The sequence below is a fragment of the Mus pahari genome, chromosome X (genome assembly GCF_900095145.1).
Source record: "Mus pahari chromosome X, PAHARI_EIJ_v1.1, whole genome shotgun sequence".
In the NCBI taxonomy this organism is placed as follows: Eukaryota; Metazoa; Chordata; class Mammalia; order Rodentia; family Muridae; genus Mus; species Mus pahari.
This window is the reverse complement of record NC_034613.1, coordinates 86,431,834-86,448,934: the sequence shown is the minus strand read 5'-3', so window position 1 is coordinate 86,448,934 and position 17,101 is coordinate 86,431,834. Positions and strand designations below refer to the sequence as shown.

At 41.1% G+C, this 17,101-nt stretch overlaps 1 protein-coding gene across 2 annotated transcripts in view; it reads right to left on the bottom strand.

The window, feature by feature from the left end:
- Positions 1-17,101, bottom strand: part of Eda (ectodysplasin A) — a 365,333-nt gene that overhangs the window by 8,924 nt on the left and 339,308 nt on the right. For both annotated transcript variants that reach the window (XM_021187376.1, XM_021187377.2), the window contains exons 3-5: positions 7,409-7,432; positions 1,836-2,015; positions 340-374 (exon numbers count right to left, since the gene is read on the bottom strand). In XM_021187376.1, coding sequence (XP_021043035.1) covers positions 340-374; positions 1,836-2,015; positions 7,409-7,432 — 239 coding nt within the window. The remainder of the gene's footprint in view (positions 1-339; positions 375-1,835; positions 2,016-7,408; positions 7,433-17,101) is intronic.

Here is a 17,101-nt window from a genome sequence, read left to right as displayed (position 1 = left end):
TATATATATATATATATATATATATATATATATATATATATATATGCCTGACAGGCAGGTTATTTCTATGGACTATTGGATCTGGCTGTCATGGCCCTCTGTCACTCACAAAATGAGTAAAATGGTCCAGGCAAGACTGTGTTCCTTTAGCTAAAAGCACATCCTTAGGGCGAACCTTTTCAATTCATAGGCCTTGGCAACAGCTGCCAGTGAAAACCTCAGAACCTTCAGGATGACATAAAATAAAGCCTCTGGGAATCTTAGAGGCTGAGGACTTCAAGGTGACCCCAAGCCTGAGGCCATCCCTCCTTCCCAGGAAGACAGTAATCCCCAGCCAACCTGGTTTTCCCGAGTTCCAGTTTTATCAGCAGCACCTGCAAGATAGGATGGGGCAGTCAGAGTGCTGTGCTCTTTTCTACTTCCCTTTCCCATTTCAGCAGCCAGGGCTCCGGAGCCTGGACTCCACAGCCAACCCTGTAGGAATTTCCTTCTCCAGCTCTTATAGCTGGAGGGAGTCACAGTACAACATGGGGCTGTCAATGGGAGAGAATAGCCCCTCCTTGCCATTCCTGTCCCTACTGACTTCTTCTTCAGAGGGTCTAGATCCCAGCAGGGAAGTTGGCCTCTGGCCAATATTGGCTCAAGGCAAGCCCCATTGAGCACCCACAGAGAGGAAAGAAAGGCTATGTGTGCCATTGTATGTTCTTAAGACTATGGCACTTGCTTTTCTAGCTCTTTGTTCTCTTCTTACTGATTTCACAAGGGCCGCTGTCATTTATAAAGATCTTGTTTCTTTAAGTGAGTCTCTTTGACTCTAGGAAATAAACTCTATGAGAACAGGGACCACTTAGCAATATATCTCTTTGTACACAGAAATTGTTCAATTAATATTTGTGGAATGATTGGGTTTAAAAAAACAAAACTTCTCTCTTGTGGCCATGGTAACACTGCTGAGCCTGTTTGAATTACAAGTGAAAGAATCTGAATCCCGCTGCTGAATTCTTAGACCTGGGGAAATTAAGTTTAAGAAAACCTCAAGATACAGGAGGGGAACAGGAGAAAAATGTAACAGGTAGCATGAGTTCGGGCAGTCTTCCTCCTGTCAACTCTAATTAGGCAGCTTTGGATCTGCAGCTATACCTGTTGCATGCCCCACTGGGCTCTAGGAGAAAGAGGCAAAGGGATGGAATGGCATTTAAAAGAGCAGCATGGTTATTTAAGGGTCTAGTGTGAGATGCATTTGGCTTAGGGACAGGGTGGTCTTGGTGTGTGGTTCTGTTAGACACAGCTTGAGTGAGTCATACATTTCTAACCACTTGACTGGAAGGGGCTATTTGTCTGCACCAATAGGAAAGGAGTCTCAAAGTACACGGGAAGACATTATAATAGGGTTGCCATTTTGTCCAGTCCCCAACATTCCTCCCACAAACTATGTCCATGCAAATGTCATGTGGTACTCTATGCTGGAAATCAGAGTAAGACAATTCTATAACTACAGGAACTCCAGTGAATGGCTGGGACCTCCTTCTCATACCTCTGTTTTTGGCTCATATGAGCTTACTGGCTCGTTATATGAAGGACTAGAGCCAAAGATGGAATGGGATGGAAGGATTGGCATGGGGCATGAACAGATGGCCTGTCTGGCGCAGCTTGAACTCAACAAGACTTAGAGCAGGCCAGACACTATCGGAGCTTGTTCACTTTCTACCTCTACACTGGACTAGGGATTTCTTACTGCGCATTGCCACTGTCTGAAAATTCCCTGAAGATTATCTGTTATTATTCTACAAAAGCACTGACAAGTTTTCTAAGGGGTGGGAGACAGAAGAACTCACCAGAAGGTCCTTGGAGGCCAGGGGGTCCTTGAGGACCAGGAGGGCCAGGTGGGCCAGGTGGTCCCATAACAGTTGTTCCTGGAATCCCAGGAATTCCTGGAATCCCTGGAGGTCCCTGGGGTCCCGGAGGTCCTGGAGGTCCTGGGGGGCCATTGGGTCCAGGTGGCCCTGCCTTCTTTCCTAAAATACAGGATTCAGTGTTATATTTGGAGTTAGTTACTGTCAAGACTGTATAGTCAGGAGTGTAATTTCAGGGAGTTCTAGAGACTTCAATGACACCAAGTCAGTCATCTAGTTTTTGCTAAAGAGCTGGACATGCTTATAATCCCTTTTCTGCACCATATTTCCAAATAGATTAGAGGACACAGAAATAAACACTTCTCAAGGAGCCCAGCATGGTAGGGAAAAAAGTTATAAGATATTAGGAGTGCCACATTAATGAGGCAGACCAAATGCTGAAACAGGTTAGGCAAGACTTCAAAAAGGAGGTTCTGATCTAGAGTCCAAAGGACTATTAGGAACTCAGAATTAGGGGTTACTTTATGATTCTTTTTAGAATTTGATGATCATTGGTAATAAAATGAATTGCGGGACTTCATTTAGCTGTTCAAGTGCACAGACTTGATACTATTAACAAAAGGATAGTGGAAGTCTGATCCCGGGAACACCATCAGCTCCAGGAAGATTTGTCAGGAGTCAGATGTACAGGGCATGGAGATGGATGGAGGCAGCACTGGCTGACAAGAGGAGTGGGAAGGAAATGGAGGTGGAGAGATAGGGTGAGAGACTAAAGATATCAAGAAGCAACAGGAAAGAAGGAATCGCAGGCAGAGAGACCCGGCAGAGGCAGCGGTCTCTGCTTTCTCAGCTGACCTCTCTAGACTATTTTTAAAGATCACTGAGAACAGAAAGTTTGCAAACTCTCTTGGTTACATGTTCCAGCGTCGATCACCCCTCACTGCTCACGGTTAGGAAGGTCTTTGGTATATTTAACTGAAATCCCTCCCGTGGCTGTTTGAAATTTTGTTCTATTCTTTGTGTAGCTAGAGAAGAATAGTTAGTACCATGTACATAGAACCTCATATGTTCATAGATATTAGGTTACCTATCAATTTTTATCACTGCAGGCCAAACAATCCACCTTCCTGGAGATTTTCTTTAGAGGCTGTATTTTCAAATGCGCTACTATTTATCCTGTCTACCAACCTTTCCTCCTTTCTCTCTCACTGTCTTTCCAGAACAATCTCAGCTCTCCCATTTCATATTCTAGTCCTTCTAACAGTTCCTCTAGGCTGTAGTCATGGTGAGTGGATCATAACTGTCCCTCCTATAGACTTGTTCTCTTTTGAGCAGACTCACTAAAGGACTATAGGTGGTCATGAGTAGGCTTCTTTCTCTTCTTTTTCCTGTCTTAGAATTTTAATGGGAGTCCCAGGATTGGAAATCTTTTACAATGTCCTCTCCTGAGACAGTTTCTCAATTTCAAATATAAACTTCTTTATCTTTTGTCTTAGGGTTTCTACAATAAACACCGTGACCAAAAACAACTTGGGAAAGAAGGTGCGGTTTTGTTTGGGTTCTTTTTTGCTTATATACACTGAGTCACAGTCCTTTGAGGGAAGCCAAAGTAGCAGCTCAAGGCAGGAACCTGGAGGTAGGAACTGAAGCAGAGAATACAGAGGAACATTGCTTACTGGCTTCCTCCCCATGGCTTGTTCAGCCTGCTTTCTTATACAACCACCTGCCCAGGGGTGTCACCATCCACCATGAATGGGCCTACCCAAACCTATCGCTGGTCAAGAAAATGCCCCACAGAGTTGCCTACTGACAATCCGATGGAGATATTCTTTCTTCTTAATTGTGGTTCTGCTTCTCAAATAACTTTAACTTGTGATAAGCTGACAAACAAATGAAACCTCCAAATCAAACAACAGCAACAACAACACAATGACAACCAGGTTATCGTCCCTTTAAACACTTTCTTACTGGCTTCAACAACTCATTCCTTAGATATTTTAGTTTAGTGAATTCTGTCCTGATTTATCAGGCCCCCCCTTTAAGAATAATAACCCTAACCCAGAGGCCTCAAACCAGACCAATGATGCACTGCAATGATCATTTGTAAGAAAAGCTGGGTAAAAGGGCAGACTATGTGACACAATGGAGAGGTGTTTGCTTGTCTGGTTTCGTTTGGGGGAGAGGTTGCAAGGGCAGAAGGTGGATATGAAGGGGCAGAAGATGGGTGGGATTAGAATGAATGATGTGAAATTCACAAAGAATCAATAAAAGTTAAAAAGTATAAAACAGAATAATTCTGTATATCTAAAAAAACCCACCAAGAATCCAAGAAAGGCCCACAAAGAGGCCAGCTCTCCACATCTAACCACATGCTCATTTGGAATGAAACAGTGGGTCAGAATGGGACCTCTTCTTCAGAGAAGATAGAATAGTCCTGAGAGCATTTCTTCAAGAGGGCCTATAGGGCCTTAAAGACTTAGAGGTCCCGAGCTTGGTTAAGATGGGATCTGCCCAGTTTCTAGATCTAGCCAATTTTAAGATGCTGAATAGGAAAACCATCTCCTTTTGAATTTGTGTAGTTTCCAAATCAGGCTTATTCAGCACCCAAATTTCAATTCTAGTTAGTGTGGTGGAAAGAACACAGGATCTGGACTCTGGAGATAAGGATGTAGACCCCAGTCCTTCCACACAGGCACTTGGAACCCAAGAACAAGGAACTTGGCCTTGGTGCTTTCTGTCTCTTCTTGAGACTGAGGTTCCACAAGAAAGACTGAACTAATGTCATCTGGAAAAACTTCCAAAGCCTGGATGTAAAGTGTGTGCCTCCCTCCTTATTTTCCAGTTGGAAGAGACAAAGAAGTTGACACAAACACATAGATGGAGTAGACACAGAAGTTGGATGTGCTGGGTTGCAGCATTTTCAGGCTCCACAGAGATTTTCCAGCTAAGGGTGTTGTGGGTATCACAAACTTCAGCTCCAAGAATGCGTGTCCCCTATAATTGTTTAATGTCATTTTAGAAGCACTACATCCAGAGCCTCCTCCAAGAGAATTATGGTTGCAGTGTAAACAGAGAGCGATCCCTTATGAAAATGTTAGAAGGCATCTGAGAAAAAGCCTGTGCTGAAATCTGTTTCTGCAGCTGACCCTCTTCGCTTCTCAGCATTTGGACAAGGAAGCCCTTCACACTTGCATTCCTTTAGAAAGTTAGAGGCAGAGAAGGGTATGCAGAAAATGACCTCTGGACCAAGAGAAGATTGAATTCTGTCTTTAGATTCTCTAACTTTGACAGAATACTTTATGATACAAAAGCCTAGAGATGTTTGTACTGAGAAAGTAAGCCTGTGCAGTCTTAGATAAAAGAATAATCATATCATTTCAGAGCCAAATTTCATCAAAGGGGCATTTCCCTAACCTCTTCAGCTAAGTTCCAAGTGTTGAAAGAACAATGGAAAGCAACTGAGTAAAGGGAGGTGTGTGTGTGTGTGGGGGGGTAAGGTGAAAATAGAGGGAGAGAGTGATGTGAGTAGGAAAATTCCATTAAAGGGTGAAAATTAAGTGAACAGCTCAATTTCCCTCTTCAAGTATGTGCCTATTCACTGTGTCCAAGGAAACGCATATTAACTGACTTCTAAATCACTTTTAAATAAAGTAGACGGTTAAGGCTTGTACACATTTTCTTCTCCATAATGTTCCATACAGAAGGTGGCAATGCTAAGCAATGATGCGAGCTATGATTTCTATCTTGAAGGGATGCAACAAGACTCAAGAACCCAATACTTGAAACTCAAATTTACTTCTTTAAAAGATGAAGCATCCTGAGAGTGAGCATCCAGGAACCAGCCGAAGGACTCTGCACTCACTCTGGCTCTCTGCTCTTTACTAACTTTGGTCAATTTAGAAGGCTGGGCATTTTTCCAGCTTTTCTTTTTCAGTAGGAACATGAGTTTGACATATAGCTAAGGGTACCTGAAGTGATAAGAGTACCCTACTGCTCAGAGGGTCGTCAGGCTACCTCTGTAGTTAGCCATTTTGTGCCCTTTGGAATGCTCCATAAATCTAAACAGACAAAAATCACTTAAAGAACGTTTTTATGTTTACTTATTTTATTTTAGGTGTTTTCCCTGCAGGTTTGCGTGTATGCACATTACACACATGCCTGTTGCCTGAGGAGGACAAGAAGGCAGTACTGCATTCCCTGGAACTGGAGATACAGATGGTTGTGAGCCATCAAGGAGATGCTGGGAACCACACCCAAGTCCATTATAAGAGCAATGAGTGCTCTTAACAGTGGAGCTATGTCTGTAGCCCTGGTAAAGAACTTTAAGGTCCATAATTTAAGGTACTCGTGAGGCTTATGAGGGCAGATCTCAAAATTCAAGGTCAGTCCGAGCTACAGAGTCCGTTCAAGGCCAGCCTGGACAATGAAGTGAGATCATGTCTCATTCAAAGAAAGTAATAAGAGGGTGAGTGATGTAGTCCAATAATAGAGCATCTGACTAGCACATGTAAAGCCCTGGGTTAAATTGCCAGTATCATATAGACAAAGGCAAAAAAGAAGGATTTCTAAAGGGAAACTCATTAGTTTCACATTATCTTTGTCTTCCTTTAATGTCAGAACCCAGAAACAGACAGGTACATAAACTGATTTTACAGTTGATTTTTTTTTTCTAGTGCAAAGGGTGAATTTTATTTGCCTAGTCCTTATAATACAACCTGCTTTCTCTTTGGATTCTCTTCTTTAGGCAAGCAAGCAAGCAAGTACTTCATGTGCCCTTAGCAAGTCCCTTGTTAAGTACAAAGTGGACTTAAGAAACTAAGGACAGCACAGTGAATAGCTCCAACTATCATCTACTTTAAAAACAGGACAGGGGCAGAGTAACACAGTGGCATAGATTGTTATTTTTATCACAGAGCAAATGATGCTAAATTCTCAGAGAAAGAGGTATCATCTTTGATCATCTGGGAAATTGAATAAAGACAGCTTTTAGGTCAAGGACCAATGTATTGATGATGCCTTTCCATAGGTAGTGTTTTCTTTTCTCTATAAGCAGTCTTGGGTCTTCATTAATGCCTGACAACTGATCTGATAAAGAAGGAAAGAAGAAAAAAGAAGGCAGTGGACAGAGCAAGAGAAGGAAATAAATATGAACTGGAAACAGAGATGTAAAAGGAATAAGAAAGAAGTACTATAATACGGGCTTGGAGTAGAATGCAGTGGTAAAGCTTCTGCCTTATATTCTTAGGGCAGAAGTCCTGGATTGTATCCCCAGTACAAGAGGAAGGAGATACACAGAGCAAATAAATACATAACAAACAAATAAATAATCCAACAAGGACAACTTGTATGTGCTGCTAGAGTCAATTCTATCTTCCATGGCTTGTTGTTGAAGAACTAATTCTTGTTCTTTTTAAAGTGCAAAACTCATGTAAATGATTGAATAAAGTAATGGGCAATTTATGTTGAAAGAGATTAATGCAAAATCCTATCACATTTATTTTTTTCTAATTAAAAAATGACATGACAATTTAATAAAATCATGAAACTCAACTTACCCTTTTTCTTGTTTTTAACAGGACCTATTAGAAATAAAAGATGGAAGATTAAGTTAGTAGATCATTTTTAAAAAGGTTATTCTCTAAAAACCCAGTAAGAGGCACTGCAAATTTAAGGGAGCCTATAGTCATGGGCCAGATTTTAGCCAAGGATTTCAGCCACACATCTATCAAAATCCTTGTTTGCTGATTATAGAGACCACAACAAAATACATGAAGGATTCCTCCCTTGAGAAAGAACAATTCTTCCCACTTTAGTCAAGAGGAGAAGGGTATTCTTCTGTAGAGATGAAATGCCCAGAAACGCACAGCTCAACAACTTCAGGACGGCATTCCTTTAATTCTGCAAGTCCTAAGGTTGTAGAGTCATGCATTCAGGTGAAGTAGTGATGCAAAGTTTCAGACTGGGACACTAGAAGAGAAAAGGCAGTGTTCTTATAGAAGAAGCAGATCAATAGTAGTTCCTTCTCAGTCACTTCCTTATTGTGAGTAACCTGTTAGTTATTAGAACCATGCAGCTGTAATACATTCATGTGGGGCCACATGCACTCCCACAATTTGCCATAACTTAATAGGTGCTCTAAAGGAAATGTCAACAGCTTCTTTTGTAGTAGAGTCGGAAGTGTCTTCTCATGTATTGTTTTTAAAGAAAGCCATTTTAATCAATAGAACTCATTTTTATTCATAGGGACTCAGGCTTTTTCTTTCTTTGGATGAATATAACTTTGCTTAGAGGCAGACACTTAAATTCTGTTCCAAACTGCCATGAAACCAATATAGCCTAGCTCTAAACCACAGCCAATGTCCTTAGGAGCAGTTCTGTAGTCTACAGTTTGTTTCATGCTTCTGTGTATCATCTAACTTGATTCTTGTAAAAGCCTAGGAAGATTTTCACCTCTGAAATCAGGTTTCATAGGAAGTTAATAGAGTCTCTAACCTGGAGGATCTCCAATGTGGCCCCAGAGCAAATATGTCCCTTCAAAAACCCAATGTCTGTTCAGATTTCTCTCAAAAAGAACTGCAGCCGCAGGAATTGGGTGCAGTGTGCAGAAGATGTTTCAGGTTCGGTGGAGCAATTGAAGATCATGATTTTCTCTTTTTATATCCTCTGTCTCCTCACACCTTTCCTCCCTCCTCGGTTGTCATCTTTATCTGTGCTCCGAGTTTTTCAGATATTGTTTAAATGTGTAGTCTAGGTTGGCCTTGAACTGTAAACCAACTGCCTCAGTCTCCTGAGAGCTGGGGCACAGGCATGAGGCATACCTGGCTCCTGTATGTTGTTTTACAAAAGAGCATTAAGCATTCTGGATGGCTATGACTCAGTGAGAAACAACAACATAAGCAGAGAAGCGCTTTGTTCTTGAATAAGATAGCTGTTTAAGGAAAGATTTACACAGAAAGGGCACAGCCCCACCAGCTAGCTACCAACTGGCCAGTTAGTTACTCCAGCCTCAAAAGCAAGGTGATGGCTGCTGCAGCTGCCCTGACTTGATAGCCAAGGTGGCATATCCCTGCTCTACTTTTTGGCCATTTTAGCTAGCTAAAGGATAGAGCTGTTGAACCAGATTCTGAGGCAATTCTGGACATCACCAGTCAGTTGGTCTTTTCTGAGCATCCCTATGGAAGGCAGCACAGTAAATAGTGCCAGAAAGCCATCATCATAGAACTTAGAAGTTGGATAGGGGTGTTAGGTTTCAAACCTGGGACAAATGGCTGAAGTGCCTATTTAACATATCAAATTGAACCTGGCTACCAGGTTCTTCATGCATCCCTTAGCCCTTACCTGTTACAGGGCCCTCCTGGCTGGCATACCCCTCCCCACTCCCTACTCTGAACTCTAGTACAGGGAGGGGGCTGGGCTGCTCTTCCCTATACAATCCAGACATTTTGGTTACCTGCTCTTTTTGTACCTTTGGGCCTCCTGGCTGCTGCATCTGGCTAGACTCTCCCCGCTCTCTCCCTTCCTTACCCCCTCTCCCCATGTGGCCCAGCTCAGGGTCATGTACACTCTCCCAGAAGTCCCTGCCTCTACCTACACCCTCCCTTTTATATACAGTAAACTTTCTCCTACATGACAACTAGGAACAGTAATATTTCCTTTCCTCTTTCTCTTTCTTTTTTTCTCGTTTTTTTTTCATTCAAGGGGGACCCAGGAGTCATGCTTGCTAGTTGAGGAATTAAAAAAATAACCCTTAAAAACAGGTTCACCTTAAACACACGGGTGATAAAAGGGAAAGAGGGCAGGATTCATTTGTTTGGTTCTGGACAGAAGGTGTTGCTATGCAACCCTGTTTAGCCTGGAATTCACTTGTATCCTAGAGTAGTTTTGAACTCAGAATTTAGAGCAACCCTCTTGCTTCACACCCCTCACCGTGCCCAAGTGTTGGGATTTGCAGTCATGTGCCAAACTGCATCTGCTTTGGGAAAAGGAATTTAATAAATGATTTCTACTATAAATCTTGCCAAGCATCTGTGGTTGGGGGGCTCATAGACTCCATGGGTGAACCTAGCTACTATTTGCTTTCCTAAATAGACATAATATCACAATGCTCTCTAAATTGCTATCTCCTTAACCATAGATTGGTGCTGCTTTCAGAGCCCATCAGAGAAATGTTTTCGTGCAGTGGATGGTTATTGCAGAAACTTACAAGCGGTCAAAGTGCAGGGAATAAGTGTTAGTGGAGAGCTCAGTCATAAACTATTGTGCTGGCTAGTTTTATGTCAATTTGACACAAGCTATAGTCATCTGAAAGGATGGAGTCTCAACTGAGAAAATGCCTCCATAAGACTGGGCTGTAGGCAAGCCTGTAGGGCATCTTCTCAATTAGTGATTGATGGGGGAAGGGCCCATCCCATCCTGGGTAGTGCCATCCCTGGGCTGGTGGTCCTCCATGAGGAGCAAGCCAGTAAGCATCAGTTCCCCATGGCCTCAGCATCAGCTCCTGACTCCAGGTACCTGCCCTGTTTGAGTTCCTGCCCTGACTTCCTTTAATGGTGAACTGTGATGTGGAAGTATAAGCTGAATAAACCCTTTCCTCTCCATCTTGATTTTGGTCATGGTATTTCATCACAACAATAGTAACCCTAACTAAGACAACTATTTAACATATTTCCCCCTCCCCATAACACCCAGGGTCCATCATAGAAGAGGACTGTGAAAAGACTATAAGAGCCAGAGGTGTTTTGTTGGATGAGATAGGACAGTTGTACTCACAAACTCATTACAGCTATGGTCACCCATGCAACATCTGTAGAAGACCAACCAAGCCAGTCAACAATGTAGCATGGAGGTGTCACGAGGGAGTCAGTTTTCTTTAAGGGTATGGCCCCAGTAGGTCTACCATGTTCCAGTGCCCTACACAGTAAGTATTTGGGCAAGCACAAATTACACTCAGTGGGTCAACCAAGAAATGGAAACAGCCTAGATGTCCATCAACTGGTGAATGGATAATGAAACTGGCACATCTACACAACAAAGTACCATTCAACTGTTAAAAACAAAACCATGACACTTGCAGGGAAATCAACTTCTGGGTGAGGTAACTCAGACTCAGAAGGGCAACTGTCATGTATTTTCATTTGTGGATGTTGGTTGCTATTGTTTTTGTTTTAAAAAGATTTATTAATTATGCACACATTGTTCTGTTTGTATGTACACCTGCATGCCAGAAGAAGGCACCAGACCTCATTACAGATGGTTGTGAGTCACCATGTGGTTGCTGGGAATTGGACTCAGACCTCTGGAAGAGCAGTCAGTGCTCTTAACCACTGAGCTATCTCTCCAGCCCTTGCTTTTGTTTTTTGAGACAGGGTCTCTCTATGTAACTTTGGCAGGTCTAGAATTTGCTATGTAGACCTGGCCAGCCTTGAACTCACAGAGCTCCTCCTGCCTCTGCCTCCTGAGTGGTAGGTGTGTGCTATTATAGTCCACTCAATGGATATTAGTTTTGAATCTTCAGATATGTGTGTTTCATTGGAATATCCATTTTTCAAACACACTTTCAACTGATTTCTGTTTAAAAAGTTTTATTAGCAAATATACATTATGCATAATGGTTCTGTTATGCTGTTTTCAGACATGTACATAACACATTCGGATCCATTCACTCTCCCATTACCCTCTTTTGTCTCCCTGCTACCCTTTCAAACTACATTGTTTTTAATATGGAGGCATTTAATTAATGATATTTGATGGACATTTAGGTTGTTTTGAAGTTCTTATTATGATTATAAATTGTAATTATAAACAATGTTATAGTGTTTTCATGTGTGTATCATTTCATACACTTATCAAAATATTTAAAGAATGTGTCATTATAAATAGCAGTGTTGGATCAAAGACTATAAAAGCTTTCCTTTTATGTAGTTAAATATATATGGTTACTGCCCTCAGTTTTCATGCTTAGTAGGCTTTCCCTAAATTAATACATGGGTATCATTTTGGGATATTTTTCTAGCTCTTTTATGTTTTTTAAACTGTGATTAGTGTGGCAGGAATTACGGTGTACAATGTGAGGTAAAGAACCAACCCAATTTCCCTTTCTCTCTACATGGCTGTAACATAAAGGTCACTTAGAGAGCTGATGCTCCAAATCCTGGCTTCTACTTCACTTGTGCTTACAGAAGGACTCCCATAGAACTTCTGCTTAGTCAGCAATTGTCATATCCTGTGTGTGTGTGTGTGTGTGTGTGTGACATATAATATTGCTATTAGATTATATCATATTTCCTATATTCACTAATGAGTATATCCTCTCAACAATATAAGGATTCCTCTTTGTTCTGACATTGATCACTATGGCCAGCAAATCATTTTTATGAGTTTCAAAATTCAGGCCCTTTAATTGTCACATGTATCCCTTTGTGTTTGAGGTCACTGTAGTTTTCCAGTTTCTGGAGAGGAAATGCTAGTGAGCTAGAGCTGATCCCATACTAGTGGTATCTAAGTAACAGAGACCAAGTCAATAATTTCTTTTCAATTCTATAACTTTTAAGATAACCTTATCTGTTTTCTTAATACGCTTCAGAACCTTATTCTTCCCTAATTCAGAGTACTACCACCATCATGTGTTGCTTTCATAAGAACCAACATTTCTATATCCTCCCATTCCTTCTCTTTGTAACCACCATATTTTCTACATGCAAAACTCCACAGACATATCCGAGTGGGACAGCCAGCTGTAAAGTAGTTCAGACTGCTTTGGTGAAAGTAAAGTGGAGATGAGACAGGCTTTGCTAACATATGCAGACAGTCTGCTTTTCTGAAATTAGGAAAAGGATGCCTTATGACAGACGTGGGGCTAACACACAGCTAAAAACAAAATAACCCTAAGGCAAGTGAGTTTCCTCCTCATTCTTTGTCTACTCCATTAGGGAACACTACACACTTTATCTTTATTTGAGAATGAAGATCAATGAAATAAAACCAACAAGCTTGAATCCTGTATCATATGAAATTATCTTTTTAAAAACAGGAGAAATGGACTCTTGAACACATAACAATTGAGGACATTTGCTGACTGACAGTAGATCTTCCTTTAAAGAAATGTTAACAGAGAGCGAGTATGACACAGGTCAGAAGTTTGGATCTACAGAAAGAAGACTAGATAAAGGAAGCTAAAGAAATGAGATCCGAAGAAGTGCAACACAAGCAGACATACTACATGAAGGGGAAATTCCACAGGCCTCATCCAGATAAACAAATGACTGCTGAGAGGATGAGAAATAGTCCTTGCCAGCGACAAGTCTCCTAGTTGATTTTCCAAGACCAAGTGATCAGCCCTGAAATCATGTACACACGTGCAACACTCACTTGTACCCAATGGACTTAATAGGTTGCACTGATATATTTAAGTCTAACAAGGCCCATGACTTTGAAAGGAAGCAAGGTAAGGAGGTACCGGGAGAGGCTGGAGGGAGGAAAGGGCAGGGGGGAAACGGTATACTTAAATTTTATTTTTAAAAGCTAAAAATAATAAACTTCAGGAAGAACTACGCCTTAAACACTATTTAATCTCAATTTAGTAGATAATACTTTTGTTCAAAATAATAATAGCAAATATATATTCCTTATTTATAGCTTAAGGATCTGTGGAAGAAATGATAGCCAGGGCTGTCATGTGACCATAGACATTGGATCCATTGGAGCACAGTAGGCTCATCAGTGGCTACACAACGGGAGACAACTCCCCTCCCTGAGCCTCTGTAAATAGCCAATAGCTTTCCAGGGAACAGGGGGCCTCATGTACTTCTCTGCCTCCTGACTGACTGCTGACAGGCTCAGTCTTGTGTAGATCCAGTGTAGCCAACTGCAGCTGCTCTGAGTTCACAACTGCAAAGACTGTGTCATGCCCAGAAGGTAGCATTTCACAGCCCTTCTCCCTAGCATCTGGTTCTTATATTCTTTCTACCCTTGGGTCATGATGTTCCCTGAGACAGAAGAGGTAGTATTGTTTAGGCCTGAGTACTCAACAGTCAATTATTCTCAGCCACCAGTTTTCACTCGCTGCTATTCATTATAAAAAGAAGTTTCTCTACTCAAAGTTGAGAATCCCATGTGTGTATCTGTATAAATCTAAGTATAAATATTTAGAAAGTGGTTTGATGCCACATTCATTTAGCAAACTCCATGAGTTTTGTTTTTTTTAAAAATAGGTTTATAGTACCAGGCATGAATTTCCTTCTGAGGAGCAGGTCTCAAATTTATCACAGAGTGGGAAGCTGTGCTCTCAACACTCATTTGCACCAGTGGGCATGTGTTGGTAGGCAGGTGGTATTGTAGGGCACGAGGTCCACATATGGCTGAAAATATTGATGAGTTTTGTATTGATGAGTTTCCTCCCCGGGCAGCCTGTATTGCATTTTTTTTTGGGACACAATCTATATTAGCCAATAAAGAGGGAGCTTCTAGTTAAGTTCCAACTTGATTTGTCTGTGTCATGAAACGGAGGTATGTGATGTCCTCAGCTATATAGTGTCTAGTTCTAGTGTGCAACCAATAACGATGGTAACAGCCTATATTGTTAGGAGGCCTGTACAACCTCTTTGATCATCAATTCGTAGGGAGATGTCTGCATGTCTTCTTATATTCTTAGTTTTGGTTAACTCTCTGTCTCTACCTCCTCCTGACCTTTGTCCTTTACAACCCCTTCCCATTTAAACCTTACCACTATAGTAGTCTTCCCCCTGTAGTTTAATTAACATGAGTTCTTACTGTTTGCCCCATTCAAGCCTCATTCCTCAACCCATGGCCATTATATAACCTCTTGCTCTCTGGATATTGTAAGTTAAATACAAAAATTTTAAATTTTGAAAGGAGAGGGAACATGCAGTGTTTATCTTTCTAGGCCTCTTCTCCGTATAATTTTTCCAGTTTCACCCACTTTCCTAAAAAATTCATAATTAATATTTTAGTGCTTTATAGAGAATTCCATTGTGCAACTGTATCACAAATTTTCATTATCACTTTATTATTGACATATGCCTTATTTAGGGTTCCTATTGCTATAATAAAACACTATAATCAAAAGCAGCTTGGGGAGGAAATGATTTATTTCTGTTTACAACTCTCAGGGAAATCAAGGCAGGAGCTCAAGGCAGGAACCTGGAGGCAGGAACTGCAGCAGAGGCCATAGAGAATGTTGTTCGCTGGCTTGTTGCTCATGGGTTGCTCAGCCTGCTTTCTTATACAACTCAGGGCAACATGTTCGGTGGTAGCAATGCCCTGCCATAGAATGGGTCCACTCCCATCATCATTGTTCTAGAAAACGCTCCCACAGGCGTTCCCACAGGTCAGTCTGCTTGGAGGCATTTTTGTCAGTGATGTTTCCTCTTCCCAAGTAGCTCCCGGCTTGTGTCAAGTCAAAAAAAAAAAAAAAAAAAAAAAAAAAAGCTGGCTTGTTTTCCTAGCTGTTGTGAAGAAGTTATCAATGGACATAGTTGGGTAGGTAGTTCTGTCATAGAGTAGAGAGTCCCTTGGACATGTACCCAGGAATGGTCTAGTCACTCAGGTCATGTGGTAGATCCACTTTCTAGCCTTGGGGCTTTAGGCTAGGAAAACCATTGAGTGCTTGAGCTTAATGAACTGTATCGGGAATACAGGATTCACAGCATGTGGAATGCTGGATTCCACAGCAGTTGTATAAGTTTACATCAGCGTCAACAGTCTCCTCCCTGACACTCTCACCAGCATTGGTTGTTGTGTATTTTTCTCCTACAGACCACCAGAACTGGGGTGAGATGGACTCTCACTGTGGGGTTTAATTTGCATTTACCTGATGGCTACAGATGTTGATAACTTTTTAAGATGGCTTTTAACTTAATAAAGTCCCACTCGTCAATTGTTAGTCTTTTTTTTTTTTCTGATCCAACAGTGCCTTATTCAGAAAGCCTGTACATATGACTATGTTTTGTGGCATACACCCTGCATGTTCTAGCAGTTTCAAATTTTCGGGTATTACATTGAGATCCCAAATCCATTTGGACTTTATTTTTTATTTAGGGTGAGAAATATAGATATCATTTTCAGTTATACAAAGGTTTTACTTCCATAAATTCTTAATCCAAAATATCATATGAACAGCCTTGTTAAGGGTCTTTGCTTCCCTTCGAAACTTCCCCAAGCCAGACCTCTACCACCTGTATTTCTCTTAGCAGTACCTTCTAAATTCCCGATACAGTTCATTAAGCTCAAGCACTCAATGGCTTTCCTAGCCTAAAGCTCCAAATTCTCCACATTTCTCCCACAACACATTCCAAGGCATAAAAGTCACATGGTCAGATCCTTCACAGCAAGGACCTACTTTCTCTGGCATTGATTTCTAGTCTAGTTTGTTTCTCTGTAGCTATGATAAGACACTGACCAGAATCTACTTGAGAAGGAAAAGATTTATTTGACTTACACATCTCAATCACAGTCAGGAGAGAAGTCAGGGCAGGAATTCAAGGAGGAGAAGAGGCAGAATTGCTTACTGGCTTGTGGGATTCCCTCCCTCTAGGTGACTTCAGTTTGTGTCAGGCTGAAAAAACCTAACCACCATTATACATGGTGATACTAACTCAAAAAAAAAAAAAAAAAAAAAAAAAACAACAAATGAATTTCCGTAAGTTTTAAAAATAAATTTTCTAGCCAGGCAGTGGTGGTGCACGCCTTTAATCCCAGCACTTGGGAGGCAGAGGCAGGCGGATTTCTGAGTTCGAGGATAGCCTGGTTTACAGAGTGAGTTCCAGGACAGTCAGGACTATACAGAGAAACCCTGTCTCGGAAAAACCAAAAATAAATAAATAAATAAATAAATAAATAAATTTTCTAGCTGTAGGTATTTTATTAAAATAGCAGAAAATGTACTGAGACCACAACCAGGAAGGATTTATTTCTCATATGTAAGACTGGAATAGCATAAAATTAATCTGTTTAATCTACTTTATATCAATAAGCTAAAGAAGAAAAATAGTCATATCACTAGATGTAGAGAATATCTTAAATAAAATTCAGCATCCCTTTATGATGAAAAATTCCACCCAATAGGAGTCAAGGACATTCTCTCAATTTAATCAAGAAATCTATAAGAAATCCTGTATAGCACAGTGATGAGAAAACCAGATGTTATTCCCTTAGATCCAAGAACGAGTAGGGGATGTCCATTCTCAACACTATAATTCAGCAATCATTCTGTAAATCATAGCTCATGTGAC